The sequence below is a fragment of the Podarcis gaigeae genome (genome assembly GCF_964106915.1).
Source record: "Podarcis gaigeae genome assembly, chromosome: 13".
NCBI classification, from domain to species: domain Eukaryota; kingdom Metazoa; phylum Chordata; class Lepidosauria; order Squamata; family Lacertidae; genus Podarcis; species Podarcis gaigeae.
The window spans coordinates 14,668,028-14,683,876 of NC_139689.1; the positions used below are offsets into that span (position 1 = coordinate 14,668,028).

At 44.8% G+C, this 15,849-nt stretch overlaps 2 protein-coding genes across 7 annotated transcripts; both read right to left on the bottom strand.

Annotated features, from left to right (window-relative positions):
- Nucleotides 1-923: 923 nt before the first annotated feature.
- On the bottom strand, nucleotides 924-10,570 carry TTC5 (tetratricopeptide repeat domain 5). The gene is made up of 10 exons (XM_083707470.1): nucleotides 8,644-10,570; nucleotides 7,675-7,807; nucleotides 7,079-7,290; nucleotides 6,719-6,869; nucleotides 6,519-6,610; nucleotides 4,525-4,581; nucleotides 4,100-4,246; nucleotides 3,774-3,988; nucleotides 2,851-2,998; nucleotides 924-1,852 (listed from the first exon to the last, which is right to left on the bottom strand). The coding sequence occupies exons 1-10, from the start codon at nucleotides 8,761-8,763 to the stop codon at nucleotides 1,733-1,735; spliced, it is 1,395 nt and encodes a 464-aa protein (XP_083563596.1). The 5' UTR covers nucleotides 8,764-10,570; the 3' UTR covers nucleotides 924-1,732.
- Nucleotides 9,973-15,842, bottom strand: CCNB1IP1 (cyclin B1 interacting protein 1). 6 transcript variants are annotated; one of them, XM_083707549.1, is made up of 4 exons: nucleotides 15,717-15,842; nucleotides 12,949-13,319; nucleotides 11,865-12,195; nucleotides 9,973-10,846 (listed from the first exon to the last, which is right to left on the bottom strand). In XM_083707549.1, the coding sequence occupies exons 2-4, from the start codon at nucleotides 13,243-13,245 to the stop codon at nucleotides 10,653-10,655; spliced, it is 822 nt and encodes a 273-aa protein (XP_083563675.1). In that variant the 5' UTR covers nucleotides 13,246-13,319; nucleotides 15,717-15,842; the 3' UTR covers nucleotides 9,973-10,652. The 6 variants fall into 6 exon arrangements, with proteins under 6 accessions (XP_083563675.1, XP_083563678.1, XP_083563677.1 ...); XM_083707552.1 differs by having other exon boundaries at nucleotides 15,372-15,822; XM_083707551.1 differs by lacking the exon at nucleotides 15,717-15,842 and adding an exon at nucleotides 15,416-15,710.
- Between the last annotated feature and the right edge of the window lie 7 nt (nucleotides 15,843-15,849).

The window sequence follows — 15,849 nt, forward strand, 5'->3', positions numbered from 1 at the left end:
ATGCTCACCAGGCCCAACTGTTTACGCTGTTCTTATATGAGCCTGTGAGAATGATGGGAGGCCTCTTTCATACTAGTTCTTATACAAAAAGAGAAGGGGAGTCAGGCTGAGCCCTGACCAAAGGCCTGGTGGAACAACGCCATCTTGCAGGCCCTGCAGAAGGATGTCAAATCCAGCAGGGCCCTGATCTCTTGTGGCAATCTCCCCAATTCTTACAACCCTTCTTTCCCTTCAGAATGGACATGTGGGCAAACCTTTGAACTATTCCTCAATCAAAATTTGGTAGGTCCATCAGGGATTAAATGGCACTCCTTCCAGGAAAGGTGGATCAGCAAGGCAACTTTTACCCATCCTTCTTCTATAGGAAGGAAAGCTGGCCATACTCCGATGAGGCAAGTTGTCACTGCTCAGCCGTGGTGTCTCTCAGTCTACCCTAGACTGTGAACCTGAAGGAGCTTCTCCACCCCCATCATCCAGCCCAGAGACTGAGGTCTAGCTCTGGGGTCCTTCTTGCGGTTCCCTCATTGTGAGAAGTGAAGCTACATGGAAACAGGAAGGGCCTTCTCGGTAGTGGTGCCCACCCTGTGGAATGCCCTCCCATCAGATGTCAAGAAGATAAACAAGCATACAACCTTCTCCAGACAAGTATACAACCTTCTGTTAAATTAAATCTGAAGGCAGCCCTATATTGAAACACTTTTAATGTGTGATATTCTGTTGTGTTTTGTATATTCTGTTGGAAGCCACCCAGAGTGGGCTGAATCAACTTAGTCAGGTGGGTAGAACTCAAAAAATAAAGTAACAACCACCATGCAGGGCTGCTATGAGGATAAAACTGGATCATGTGCTTTACCCTGCTTTGAGCCTTGCTAATCTTTTTAAATCTTTGTTATGGGAACCAAACACAAGGCATTGCCCAAAAAGCAAAGAATGCAGGTTTTTACTGGTTAAAGTAGGGAACAGAAAGAGCAGAATATGTATAAAAATTACAAAGTTGAACTCAAAACATTGCCAAATAAATACAGATGTTATTATCTCCTGTATATATATACACACACACAATAAAAGACAATGGGGGCTAGTGCTCAGCCAACTGGGATCTACAAAAGACAGAAGAGCCAAACAAGCTCAAATGCCCAAACTCAAGTGAAATGGAAGTTAAGGTGAGAAACGGGCAACAGGGTCGCCCTCCCTAACAGTAGAGATGGGGCAGGCCTGGTGTTGGAAAGTGGGAAGAGTCTAGGGAAAGACATGGGAGTGAGCTGAGCAGCCTTGCTGATTTTTCAGACTGACTCATGAAGGCTAATTCTTATTACTGCAGAGGATCGAGGCTAGGCTGATGCATAGGGAAGTAGAACTAGAGGGAGCAAAACTAGGGCTTAACCCTGGAGTCCTGCAATTCCCCCTCTTGTCTCTCACTCCTTCAACCTAGTGTCTTTGAATGTATGATAAAAACAAATCCAACCTTGCTGGGCCCTAGATAGCCAAGGTAGTGTCCTCCAGATGTTGTTGGACAACAACTCCCATCAGCCCCGGCTATCATAGCCAAGGGGGAGAAATGCTGGGAGTTGTAGTTCAGCAACAGCTGGATGGCACTGCCTTGGCTAACCCTGCCCCAGGCCTTTGATTTTCTAGATCCTCGAAGAGGTAGCAAGTTCAGCCTGCAGGCCAAGCACCACCAGGCGGGAGAGCAGTCCCCCCACTTGCCGTCTCCTCCTCCTGCCCCCTCACTTCATTCACTTTGTGCCTGATACGCAATGGTGGCTGCAGCCTGGCTCTGGGATCCTTGCACTTTGCCATTCACCACTAGCAGGAGAGGCGTCTCCACCCGGATGCTAGAAAAAGTAAAACTCTGAAAAAGAGGAATGGAGAAAAGGTTACGGTGCGGAGGAAGGATTCAATCTAAGTAAGGCCTCCCTCCCTCCAAACCTTGCTGACTGTAACAGGGACTACAGGGACTATTTTCGGGCAAGATTTGCTCACACATTGGCAAATTCAGGCAGCATAATCACAGCTGATGGAGAGAACCTTGCACAACAAAACCAATGTCTCCAAAAGACATGACATTTTGCAATAAGGAAAGTGACAGGAAAATGCACTGAGACAGTGTTAACACTTGCTTAGGTGTAATGTCTAGCTTTCCTGCAAACAAATCAAAATGAACTATGCATTAAATATCTGGCACTGCTCAAATGAGCAGGTTATCTGAAAATACACACACACCCAGATTTACATAACTCCCAACTGAAACGAAGTTTTAAAAGTGCCATTTTTAAAAAGACATAGAGGCTTCCTCTCCACTTGGAATCTTTCTCCCAGAATGACTGATCTGGGAATGGGTGGGGAAAAATACATAAGAACAAGGGGGTGCCAGGACAGACAAGATGACGCCAGTAAGCCTCGAATTGTTGCCTCTGCTTTAAACTGTTTCCATCACTTGTGCATTCAAGTAATTCTGTGCTGTCTCTTCCAACTACCTCTTTGGACAAAACAAAAAAAAATTCCTTCCAGTAGCACCTTAAAGACCAACTAAGTTAGTTCTTGGTATGAGCTTTCGTGTGCATGCACACTTCTTCAGATACACTTCTTTTCGTGTGCATGCACACTTCTTCAGATACACTTCTTTGGTATCTGAAGAAGTGTGCATGCACACGAAAGCTCATACCAAGAACTAACTTAGTTGGTCTTTAAGGTGCTACTGGAAGGAATTTTTTTTGTTTTGACTATGGCAGACCAACACGGCTACCTATCTGTACCTCTTTGGAGGCTCTGGTTGCATCACGAGCAACATGGAAACAGGTACATAATAGAATTTGAAAGGGCCAAAGAAAGAGCACAGACGGAACTCACCTTGCCTTGGTGCTGGATGTGATGATGCCGAAGGTGAGGCTCAGGGATGGCCACCGAGTCCCCAATCAAAACCCCCCAGCTTTGTGCCATGTTGTACACAGTGACAGCAAAACAGGGGCCCTCGGTGGAGTCAGTCAGGCCAAAAGTGCTGTTTGAGTAAAGAGAGGAAAGAACAAAATATGTTTAAAAAGAAGTATCAGTCAGGTTGCTGGATGGGTAGACAGGCAAGTGGAAAGATCAAGAGATGAGCAAGATGGATACTTGCCCACACAGCAGAGCCCAAGGAGCTGGTCATGGTTGATAAAGCTCAAGAACAGACTAAGCATCTTGTAGGTGTCATAGTCTCCAAGCTCAACAGAGAGTTCCCTGTTATCCCATCAAAGGTAGTTTCTCCTTATTAGAACTGCCTTCCTCTACAGCAAGGATGGACAACCTCCAGCCAGTGAGCCAATCTCAGCTTGTGTGGTCGTTTTCTCCAAAACATGGCTACCACTCATAAGCCAACATCAGTTGTGATGTCAGCTGAGTTGGCAGGTGGGTGAGTGAATTTGGCCAGCAAGGCCAATCCTGATAAGGATCTGGCTCATAGAGCCAAAAGGTTTTTCACCCCTGCTCTAAAGAACCAACAACACATCAAGCTGAACACATTTCAGAATCAAGATTAAGGTATTTACTTCCGTTTAAGCAAGCGTCTGGTGGCCTCCATAATGATGTGCGTTTGTGGGGTAAGCTTCTACAGCTTTTTGCTACTTTTAAATAATTATTGAAACCTATCCCAAACCTATCTTCCTAGGGAAGAATATAAGCCCTAACAAACTATGAAGAGAGCGGGATAAAGCTAAGCAGGAAGGAAAAGGTGGATATAGTCGGGGGGGGGGGGGACAAAGGAAAAGATTCCAAGGCAGGATGTGGCAGAAACTCACAAGGGCACCTTTTCCTCTGTGGTCAGACTGAACAGCACCTTCCCCAGCACCACAACACCAGAGTTGACGCCAGACCTCAAGGTGCCCAGGGGGCGCTGTTCCAGTTGCACCTTCTGACCCGAGGGCCCTTGGTAGCGCCCATCCCCACACGGGCCCAGCTGGGAGGTACGCAGGCTTCCCAGCATGCTCTGCAGCTTCTTGCCTTTCACTTTTCCCTGCAAGGGAGAAAAGCAGCATGGTGAGTCACCTTTGCATTGTTGGACGATGCTACGTTTGCATGGGTCAGGCAGTGAAAGGACACCAAGTCTTGTTGCCGTTAATAATACCTTGTTTTCAAGGAGGCTGGTTAGCCGCTCCAGGAAATCTACGAGCTGCTGCTCCCGTCGGCGTGGTTCAGGACAAGCTGGATCAAGGGCTGCTGCCTGTGCAAAGCCCTCCAGAGCTTCCATGTAGTTTTCTTCATACTTGTATAGCTGCCCCCAAAAACAACAGAGCAGAAGGTGATAAGCTAGGGTCACGTGGAACATACACTACTATGGAAATAGGAAACTGCAGGCACAGATCAGTTAAGTCAGAACAGGGGCAGAGATTGAAAATCGGCCCCTTGGTGACTGCTTAGATGGTAGCCTTAAGATGTATTTCACTTGGAATTGCCAGCCCCCCATCCTCTAACCTATCCCACACTTTTCAGAGTTCTCCGCGATAGGTCAAGCACAAGCCAGCCAAACCTATCTTGCCCCATGACCCTCACCGTGGCTCGATTAAGATGTAGATCTGGATTACAAGATGCCGTGGGGTCCACCTTCTCCTACAGAAAGAAGACCAAGAGAAATGCATGAGCATCCACCATCACTTCCTCTGTGAGGACACACTCCTCCTGCTCCCCAAGCACTTTCCACCACAGTCATTTTTGCTTTTACCAGCTGCAGCCCAAAATCCCCATCCATCCACCATCTATAGCACACCTTTAGCTACCTCATTTTCTTTCCCCTTAATCGGTCCAGCTCACAAAATCCACAGAACAGTTACATAAGTAACCAATCCTGATATGTGTTGTTCCAGGCATTTATATGCTCACAGGATCACTCTGGAAAGTTATTGCATGAGTACCAAACTTTTTTTCTAGGCTGCCTCTAACTATCCCTATTGGGCAACTTTAGCCTTCATTTTGATCTCTTGCACTTTTCCACTATGTTGGTGGGTCTGGGTGGGGACAGCAGCTGAGCTGAGCAAGAACCACTTTACAGATATGCCACAAAGTCACAATTTAGAAAACCAGGCATTCTTCTACACCAACTACTGTCTGCCTCTATCCTATTCAAAGCAGAGGAGCACAAAATTATGCACCATGATCTGAATGTGCACAGAGGTTTTTCTCTCTCACACACACAGTACTAGAACCCAGGGTCACCCAGTGATGAGGAATATTGGCAGATTCAGGACAGACAAAATAACTTCACAGACTGCAAGGTTAAACTTTGATACTCACTATTATAATATTTAGCTTTAAAACAGGATTAGAAGAATGCACGGAGAATACAGCTCTCAGGGGGTACTAGTCATGATGGTTATATATTAAGATTCAGACGCTGATGTCAGAATATCAGATGTTAGGGATCACGACCACAACTGCACTCATGCCCTGCTTGTGAGCTTTCCGTGGGCATAACTGGCCACAATGAGAACAAAATGCTGAACTCAACAGGCCTTTGGTATGACCCAGCCTTTGGGCTCTTATTTCCAAATAACGTCTTTTGTCAGATACTAAAAAATAACAGGAGGTGAATATCCTCATCATCCTGGGTATGAGAACTTCCCAAGAGCATGGCAAACTTATGCTAGTGAAGATTGCAACATCTTTATTTTATTTTGCAAAATGCATTAATTTGCTTTACATTAGAAATATCAAAGCAATTTATGAAACAGGAGGGACCTTTAAAAACAACACGTGTATCACATTTTTGCCTTACAGCAAGTTGGTTAGGTAGAATAGATTGAGGTTAGGCGTGTATATGCAGCAAAAGGAAGTGGCAGAATCCCGAAATGCCACCTCAACCGGCAGACAGGAGGTGCCCTTTCAGTATCCTTGCCTGTGTGGACAGACAGTATGCTGTAGTGGTTAGAGTGTTGCACTAGGACGGAGGAGACCAAGGTTCATATCCCCACTCAGCCATTAAGTTCTCTGGGTGACTTTGGGCCGGAAACTATCTAACCTACTTCGCATGACTATTGTGAGGATAAAATGGGAAGTTGGGTGGGGGTGGGAAAAAGAACCGTGTATACTGCCTTGAGCTTCTGGGAAGAAAAGTGGGTATCAATCTAATAAATAAATTAACACAGTTACATAACTAGCATTCCAAGAAAGGATTATAGCCAAGATTATAGCTCCAGCTGTGCAAGTTTCTCACTTGGAGAGAGGGTTTGCTATTTATTTTATCTGTGTGGTTTTACTTAGAACATTGGAAAATGTGATCTCCCTGCATGCAGTCATAGGGGCCTTAGCCTGTTCCACCCCTTCACAGTGCAACTTGCTCAGGTAACCCGGTAAGCTTTGCAGGCAAGGAAGAATTTGAAACTGGGTCTCCCTGCATCCATTAACAGCCCTCTAATCTGCCACCTAGAACTAGCCATTTCCACCTCAACTCCTGGTAATGTAGAATCTCCAGAAAAGGCTTAGCCTGGGCCCCCAACCCCCTCCTCCCCACCATACCACAGGCTTCCTCTAGAGTCCCCTCCAGCACCTACTGCTTGGGCATAGGCACTCAGCGCCTGCTGGGAGATCTTGGGGTTCTGCCCTGAATTGAAGAACAAGGAGAGGTAGGCATTGCCCAGAACATCTGTGGAATACAGAGAGCATAATTAGCAAGTTGCACAGCCGGTTCCCTTCCTTGTTCTATCCCATCCCACCTCAGGAACACCTGAAAAGGGGCACATGACAGACTCACACCAGGAGCGGCCATCGCGCACATCCATCTGCACTGCCAGCTTGGCCTGCCGCACGCTGTCCATCACATTGTGTGCATGCTCATCAGCAGAGTTTGTGCGCAGCTGCCTCAGCACCATAGAGAGATTCTGCAGGGAGGCCTTGTTCTTGCACTGAAGAGAAAAGGGGCAGGAGAAAGACAAGGCTTCTGCAATTAGCAAGAATTCAAATCCTACCTAGTGAAATGCAAAATATGACTCTCACTTCCCCAAAATTTTCCTTGAGGTATGTCCTTTGTCTGAAAAGTCCTGGCTTGAAGTGCCAAGCAATTCTCCAAACTAGAATCACCGCCTGCCCAAGGGAGGACTGAGGGGGGACTTACATGGCTAAGCGCTCCAGAGAAGCAGGTGTGGGCAGCAGAGACATCACCCTTTTTCCAGTAAACTTCCCCTAACTGATTCCAGGCTTCTACCAGTTCTGGGTCCAGCTTGACAGCTTTGGAGAGCAGCTCTTCAGCCTGTGCATTATAATCTGGGGACACATTCAAGGCTTTCCCCTTCAGCATCAGTGTGTGAGCTCGACCCTTAGACAGGCCTAGCAGAGGATGGGAGAAAGAGAGATGCCGTAAGTGAACTGCAAGTCCATAAAATCCACACTGTGCTAGAAATTCAGTCACCGAGCTCATCCAAAAGAAATAATAATAAAAATTTTATTATTTGTACCCCGCCCATCTGGCTGGGTTTCCCCAGCCACTCTGGACGGCTCACAATAGAATATTAAAAACACGGTAAGACATCAAACATTAAAAACTTCCCTAAACAGGATCATACATAACCACTCTAATATTACCAGGAGCACAAATAATCAGGAATGCGCAATAAAAAGGACACCTGCAGAGCCTCACAGCATATGAGAAAGGAGGAGGAGGAATGGTATACAAGTTGGGGAAAGGAGAATGCTGGTTCTGTTGAGATTTACCTTCTAATGCTTCCATTTTCTGAAGAGTCTTCTCCATCTCTTCTTGTACATCCTGCTGCTTTTTCCCAGCATCTTCCACCTTGTGGCTCTCAAAATAATGGTCTCGGAAATGATATAGCTGGTCAACCAGTTCCTATCAGGAAATCGCCAAACAGAGAACGTTACCATCAAACCAGATCAACAACGTCTTGCCAATACACAGCATGCACCGAAAACAGAAGCTAAACACACACTAGTCTATCGCTACCTTGACATTTAATGGTGGTTAACAGGTACCAAAGGAAGCATGTATGGGAAATATGCGCAAAATGAGGTGTCTTTAGTTTTCCATTCATTATCGTTCATTTCCAGGTTCCAGCAGTCTAGAGTTGCTCAGGCACGAGCCAAACCCCCCCCCCCCCAACTTTTAAAGACATGGCTGAGCACTCCACACCCTTGATTTCAATAACTAAGCTCTGAAAGTGATAAGAAAAGGGGTTGAAATAAATGACCCTCAGGGAATTGGACTAGATGCCCCCCCCCCGCCAACGTGCTACGAGTCCTGGTCCTCAGTGGCTTGAGGGGCGAGCAAAACCGAAGTACAAAGAAGAACGGGCAGAATCCTATGCAGTCAAAAGAAAGGTTGCACCCCCTTCTCTGTATGGTTTCCACATCCACATTCCTCCACTCCCCCTCTCGCTACATCTCCTCCCTCATCGCTTGAAGTATTGTAATGGGGGGGGGGGGGAATTCCTGCTGGAGAAGCATATTCGGCAGCATATTCCCAGTAAAATGAGATCCGGGTGGATCCTGACACAGTTAAAACACCTGCACGGAGCAGGATGGAACTCCTGGCTGCTGCTTCCATGTTTTGCCAACTCGGGTGGGGGGCGAGGAAACTGTTCGGATAATATATTGACTTTAGCAGAGGTCAGAGGAAGAAGAAAAACGGTAGGCTTATGACACGGCGAGATGTTTTGCTCGCCCTACCTGCAAACCTTGCCGAGCTTGGGGGCTTTCTTCTTCTTCCTCAGCCATGATCGCTCGAGACTCTCCTCCGTTTCCTGTTATTCTCTTTGCTTGCAACCACGGAGGCTCCTGCAGAGACATCTAAAGGACTGGAGGCCAAACTGCAAGCCACAAAGAGAGGAATCGACCATTCTTCCTGGAAGCAGTAGGAATCATCCTGGCCGTGTTTAAATAAATGTTTTGCATTACACCTGCGTGACAGAGATGTACCTTCTTTTCTTATGCTGTTTCATAGCGATGGTGTTTTGAAAGATTCCTTATATTCGTTAAAATAAAATAAAAACAGCTTGTTCCCTGCCCAGTGGAAAATATTCTGTACGTGCTCTGAGACACTGTTTCTGAAAGACGAAGCTGCAGCTATTCAAAAGGAAGCTTGTCATATTTTTCCTTGTGTATTTTCAGCTGTATCTTATGTGAATTGCTTACAGGTTTCTGCGATACAAATGCCATGAAATTACATGCTGTATTTACATTTCATATTAAAATGTTTTCACTAGCAAGACAGAATCCAATCCTTTGCATAGGTAGGCATGCTTAAACCCATTAACTTCAATGGTTTTGTGCAAAAATCATGAAACAGGTTGTGTCTGGGTGCTCAGTGAAATTTTATTTTTATTTTGTATTCCTCCTCTGCTTTCTTTCCCAAGAAATGGATGTTTGCAATTATGGTAATACAGACTAGTTACCCTTTATGCATCTTAATCACTCCATTCTATATATGGTGAGGGTGACATCAGAAGTGTGAATACAAAATCAAATGGTGATTAATGCAGGTAAAATGCATAGAATCAAAGGGGCTGGAAGGATCCAATTATCTGATTTGCAGAGTAATACAAACTCATCTGAAGTCTAGTAAATGCCTAAAATTTTAAAACAGGCTTCCTTCAGCCCTCCAGATGTTTTTGACCTACAACTCCCTTGATCCCTAGCTAGGCAGGACCAGTAGTCAGGGATGATGGAAATTGTAGTTTCAAAACATCTGGAGGGCCGAGGTTGAGGAAGCATGTTTTAAAATGACTAACTTAGGTTGTATCCAATGCTAGTCCTACTCAGAGTACATCCATTTGAATTAATGAACCTGTTAGTCATGTCTATTCTACTCTAAGTAGGACTAGCATTGGCTACAACCCTAAGTTCTAACAGCAAAAACTGCTCATAGTGGTATGTACCAACAAAAAGTGTGTGCACACTAATCAGAGGCAAACACACCAGGCATATTAGATTTTTCCTCCCCACCCCACAAAAAACCTCAACCCCACCTGTTTCAATAAGCAGTGAACAAATTAAACACAGGCTTGCAAACATGTTTATGCACGTAATTGGAGAAAAAAGTACCATTACATTACAACACAAATATGGCAGTTCAAAGCATTAATCGGGATGAAAGATCACATAACACATTAGTTGCAACAATATAGTAATTAAACAATTAGGCTGTAATCCTGTACATCTGTACCCAGACACCACAAAGTTCAATAGACCTTATTACCAGGTAAGTATATGTAAGATTGCAGCCTTGGTGCCAGAAAAAAATGCTTTCACATTTCACTTTAAGGAATCATAATTTGTGTGAGAGCCAGAGTCATAATCATATGTTGCAGGGCAGGAATTAATCTTGCTGAGTAATGGAACAATGACAGCATATATGCAACAATATCTAGAGGTGCGGGTGGCTATGGTAACCATTAGCAACAACTGGAACACTCTGCTGAGAGAAAGAAAGAAGCTTAGAAAGGAATTGGTTTTAACTGGAGCATTTACTCCTTTAGTCCTCACTGCAGGCTCTCTTCCTTTAAAATTTGCTACTTCTGAGATTTCAGGAAATTTAACGCACATTAGACTTCACTGAGATCTGGCCTGTAGGTTCTTTTTAAAGCCTCAAGTCTGCAACGAGCATTTCAGTCCAAAAAGCATTTCATGCCTAACCTGGATATTCAAAAAGGCCTAAACTTGTCAACATAAGTTACAATTTATATTCTCTTAATTTTATATGCCTTGTTGCCTCCTGCATGCTGTTCCAAACCATTGCCAGGAGAAGTAAAGAAGCTGTTGCCAGACTGGCCCAGTGGTGGAGAGGCAGCAAAGAAGGGTTTGAAATGGAAGTCCCCATCACCACGCCAGCCCTGGATAGGTGTTGCATTCTCAGAGAACCTGGCAGCATTACCTAGAACATGTGAACAAGAGATATTGTATTAGGGGGATTTAATCTATAAGTAAGCCAATATTAGGGACGCAGGTGGCGCTGTGGGTTAAAGCCTCAGCACCTAGGACTTGCCGATCGAAAGGTCGGCGGTTCGAATCCCTGCGGCGGGGTGCGCTCCCGCTGCTCGGTCCCAGCGCCTGCCAACCTAGCAGTTCGAAAGGACCTCCGGGTGCAAGTAGATAAATAGGGACCGCTTACCAGCGGGAAGGTAAACGGCGTTTCCGTGTGCGGCTCTGGCTCGCCAGAGCAGCGATGTCACGCTGGCCACGTGACCCGGAAGTGTCTCCGGACAGCGCTGGCCCCTGGCCTCTTGAGTGAGATGGGCGCACAACCCCAGAGTCTGACAAGACTGGCCCGCACGGGCAGGGGTACCTTTACCTTTACCTTTAAGCCAATATTAGCCACAGTAGTATGTTAACACAGAGAATACTCAATATATGCCTACAGTTTTACTAGAGTAGAGTAGACTGATGGATTGATTGTTAAGCCTCTCTGGGAATTGTAGCTCTGTGAGGGAAATTTAGGGATCTCCTTTTGACTCCTTACAAACTACCATTCCCAGAGATTGAGGCAGGAGGCTATGGTAGTTTAAAGTGGCAAGATCCTGCTTTAAATGTATAGTGTAGATAAGGAAATGATTAGGGCATATTCAGTGAGGTGTGGCACTCAAGAGAATTAACCACAAAAATTGGGCAAAGTTCCATTTGCTTTGCTAGGAGAGACAGAAGAAATGAGTTGGTAACATCATCATCATTGTCATCATAATTTATTATTTATATGCTGCCCATCTGACTGGGATGCCCCAGCCACTCTAAGTGGCTCCATGTGTCTGGGGGCAAAACTATACTTTTATAATATACATAGGATTTCCCCATCATGCCTATGTTTCTGTCATATTGCTCTTTGTGGGGAAAAAGTTAATTGCACTGAGTATGCTAGTACAAGTTTAACTACCCAACTGAAAGGCCCCTGTCCTTACCCAAAGAGAAACCAAATACAGGCTGGGGCATCATAGGAGGCTCTTGGCCTGCCTCCTGGTTGGCCACAGCAATGTTGCGCAAGCGTAGGCTGTCATAGAGGCCCTGCAGTTTCTGGTACTGCCGATTGCGCTCCATGAGTTTCTCTGAGAGCTCAGTGAATTTCTTTTTGTATTCTTCCAGTACTTTCTTTAGGGAGGAGACCTCACTCTTCATGGAAGTCAGCTCCACATCTTTGCTCTGGAGTTGCTGGGTGTAGACTTTCTCCATCTGCTTCAGGTGACCCTCTGCCTTGCTGTAGGTATATTCTTGGTATAAGCGCTCCTGGTGAACCTGCAAGGATAGAAGATAGAGTAAGCAGGAGCATAAGAGCCACTGTGATGTCAGGGCTGAGCAATATGTGCTTGATGTATTCCCCCCTCCCTTGATTCTTTTATTCTTCCTCATTATTTTTCTTCCTTTCTCTTTCAGCTGAAATCTCTAGCAGAAGTTGAGCAGACTGGAGGCTGGAGTAGTAGTACAGTCAAATCTCAGTTGTCAAACGCAATCCATTTTGGAAGACAGTTCAATTTCTGAAATGTTAGACAACTTAAAACTGAAGCGGAATCCTCAATAAAATAAGAAAACTCAAAATGGAAGTCACGTTACACGTTCGGCTTCCAAAAACCGGAGCAGTTACTTCTGAGTTTTAGGCGTTCGGGAGCCAAAACATTCCAAAACGGAGGCGTTCGGGGACCAAGGTTTGACTGTAGCAATAGTAAATTTAATGTCTATACCTCCCTTCATCTAAGGATCACAGGGTGGTTTACACAGCACAAACATGCATAACATAGTAACAAAACAAAGCAAAACAACAAAAGAAAAGAAAAGAAAAGAAAAGAAAAGAAAAGAAATAACCCCCAACACACAGATTTTAAAAGGCCATAAATTGTTTAATTAGCCAAAGGTAGTTTCTTAACTATTTTATGTCTGGTTTTTCTGTTACAAATCCACCCCAATCTGCATCTCCTCTTGATAGTGAAAAGACAGCTAAATTTTCAAAACCTTAAAATTCCATTGATGGAAACCTGTTCAAGGAGTGTTTACCTGGTATGTCCAGAAAGCCAGAGCCCTGGAACTGATGTCCAGAATAATCTCTGGTCGCAGTCCAGATAGGACCATGGCTTTGTATTCCTCAGAAGGACTGAGTTCTGTTCGAACAATATCCAGTTTACCAGAAAGAGCACTGGTGCAAGCAGGGCAGACTGCAGGCGAGCGGCTAAATTCCCCACTGCCATGTTGGTCACAGAAAATATGTGAGCAGGCTGTGACCCATGCGTAGCCTGAAAGTTTGACTCGGCATTTGCGGTAATTGCAAAGAAGCATATCCTCACAGACTGACATGTTTGATGGAGCCAGTGCAAAAGTTTTACAAGTACTTTTTATGCGATGGAAAGGTAGCGCTCACCATACCACACCTATAAAATGAAATAAGTATTAATGCTAGGATTTTCAAATTGCTTATAGGCTATGGCTGCCTGGCGGAGAACTGGACTTAAGATCATTATATGTTCATTTAGCAGATCTGCAATTCAGATTACCTAAAAGATTGCCTCCTCCTATTACAATATATGTCTACCTGAACCTTAAGATAGTCTTCTCAGGCCCTGCTCCTGGATCCCCTAATTGAAGTGAGTTGGGTGGATTCCAAAGACAGGATCTATTCAGTGGTGACACCTCAGCTACAGAATAGCCTCCTCAAAAGATGTCTGGGGCCTTTTTCAGCACCACATTAAGACATTTTTTATTGACTCAGGCTTTACTATTGCATTTTGAATCCATGCAGTAGCTCACCCCCAGCCACCTGAATTCAGTGGCATATTGCCCACAGCTATCATGGCCTTTGACAGTCAATAAATTTCTCCAGTGTCTAAGCTCATCTAAACAAGTGACCATTGCCACATCTAAATCAATAAATAAAAATCATGTGACAGCAAATTCCATAAATTATGTGCTGGGTACTGAAGCAGGTCTTCCAGACTTGGTTGTAGGAGTTCATTTTTATAGTACTAGTTCTGTCATGGACTTTAGGGAGGATGCTAGGCAAGTCATTTTCTCTGCCTCAGTAAGATCCCTATCTGTAGCATGGCATTTATTTTGTCCTGTTTCACAGGATTGTTACAACAATGAAAGCAGTAAAACTGTAAAGTATGTTGCAACTTTGACATGTTGTTGTTGTTTAGTCGTTTAGTCGTGTCCGACTCTTCGTGACCCCATGGACCAGAGAATGCCAGGCACCTCTGTCCTCCACTGCCTCCCGCAGTTTGGTCAAACTCATGCTGGTAACCTCGAAAACACTATCCAACCATCTCGTCCTCTGCCATCCCCTTCTCCTTGTGCCCTCCATCTTTCCCAACATCAGGGTCTTCTCCAGGGAGTCTTCTCTTCTCATGAGGTGGCCAAAGTACTGGAGCCTCAGCTTCACAATCTGTCCTTCCAGTGAGCACTCAGGGTTGATTTCCTTCAGTATGGAGAGGTTTGATCTTCTTGCAGTCCATGGGACTCTCAAGAGTCTCCTCCAGCACCATAATTCAAAAGCATCAATTTTTCGGCGATCAGCCTTCTGACATACTGTACAAAAAAACAATCCGTAGTACTTTCTTTACTGTCAGTGAGTTTCTTTCTTTACTGTCAGTGGGGGAATATATTGTCAATTGGGGGGGGGGGTGGAATCACAAAAGGAGTTGTATCTGTTATTCAGACTTGGAATAATCTCAGTGAAACTAATGAATCAAGGGTTGTATCTGTCGAGTTCCACTCATGCAATAGGACTTCCCTTTCCTCTCATGCACCCCCAAAATCTCCAGAGATCCTCCGAAACGGGCTTTGAGGGTGCACAGGGGGCTGCTGAGGAGAGGGAAGTTTTGCTGCACAAGTAGAACAACAATGTTGAATACAACCAGTGCTTTCTTTTCATTGGGTTACTCAAAGGTACGCAGTACCGGCACTTCCTTTTAGCCTCTTGGGTTAAAAAGTGTGACACTTAATGTAACAACTTCATGACAAGTACAGGCACCAATGTTCTAGGTGGGAATGCACTGGATACAACCCATACTAAGTTCCATTAATTTCAGTGGGCCTACTCTGAGTAGATGCAGCCCAAGGAGTGCAAAACAGCCAAGAGACCAATCATCCAGTTCACGTTTTAAAGCATATTTGAAACACACTGTCCCTTCCAACTCTGCAATTCTATTGTTCTTCTCCTTGAAGAATTCTAGGCACTGCGCTTTTCCCTACAGTTGCACTTTCCAACAAATAACAGTGCCCAGAATTCTTTGAAGGAAAGGATGCTCTTCACCCTCCACACCCCATGCCCATCCACAGAGGATTTTTTTATAATATTTATATACTTTAAAAACACACACACATTAAGCCCACTTTTTATTCGCAACACATCAGTTCAGTACTAAAACACTACCCATTGTTCTTTTTTCTTATAGTGGGAGGCAAGTCCCAGAAAATTAACAGACTTTCAATTTCCCTTCAAGGAGCATAAAATCCTGCTGGATCAGACCAAGCAGCCCCGTCTAGTCCAGCATCCTTTTCCTCACAGCAGCCCACCAGAAAATGCCTTTGGGAAGCCCATCGACTAGATAAGATTAACCAGATGTACTTCAGCCTCCCACACAGCTGTCACGGTGTGAACAAAAAGTGGCACTCTTGAGTAAACAATAAAAGTTCAGCGAGTAGCTATTTTTGGCGGGGGGGGGGGGTGCAAAAACAAACAAAACCCTGTTGTTTTAAAAGAAAGCCAGGAAGTTGATGCTTTTGTGACGTAATATATTGAACTCTTTCGAACGAGGTATTTTACTGACATGAGTGCGCAGGCTTGTGAGGCAGTTATTTACAAATGGGAGTTAGAAAGATGGGCGATGGGGGAGGGGGAATAGGCAGCGAAGAAAAGGCGGGAAAATATGTAGAACGCCGAGGTTGGAAAAGAAGAAAGAT

What these genes read in the sequence shown, in the direction of transcription:
- CCNB1IP1 (XM_083707549.1), bottom strand. Translation starts at nt 13,245, where the DNA reads ATGTCAGTCTGTGAGGATATGCTTCTTTGCAATTACCGCAAATGCCGA. An exon ending in TGGCTTTCTGGACATACCAG is followed by an intron (nt 12,196 to 12,948) that starts GTAAACACTCCT and finishes CTATCCTTGCAG; the next exon opens with GTTCACCAGGAGCGCTTATA. An exon ending in TGTATTTGGTTTCTCTTTGG is followed by an intron (nt 10,847 to 11,864) that starts GTAAGGACAGGG and finishes CACATGTTCTAG; the next exon opens with GTAATGCTGCCAGGTTCTCT.
- TTC5 (XM_083707470.1), bottom strand. Translation starts at nt 8,763, where the DNA reads ATGTCTCTGCAGGAGCCTCCGTGGTTGCAAGCAAAGAGAATAACAGGA. An exon ending in AAGCTCGGCAAGGTTTGCAG is followed by an intron (nt 7,808 to 8,643) that starts GTAGGGCGAGCA and finishes ATTTCCTGATAG; the next exon opens with GAACTGGTTGACCAGCTATA. An exon ending in GCGCGATGGCCGCTCCTGGT is followed by an intron (nt 6,611 to 6,718) that starts GTGAGTCTGTCA and finishes TGTATTCCACAG; the next exon opens with ATGTTCTGGGCAATGCCTAC.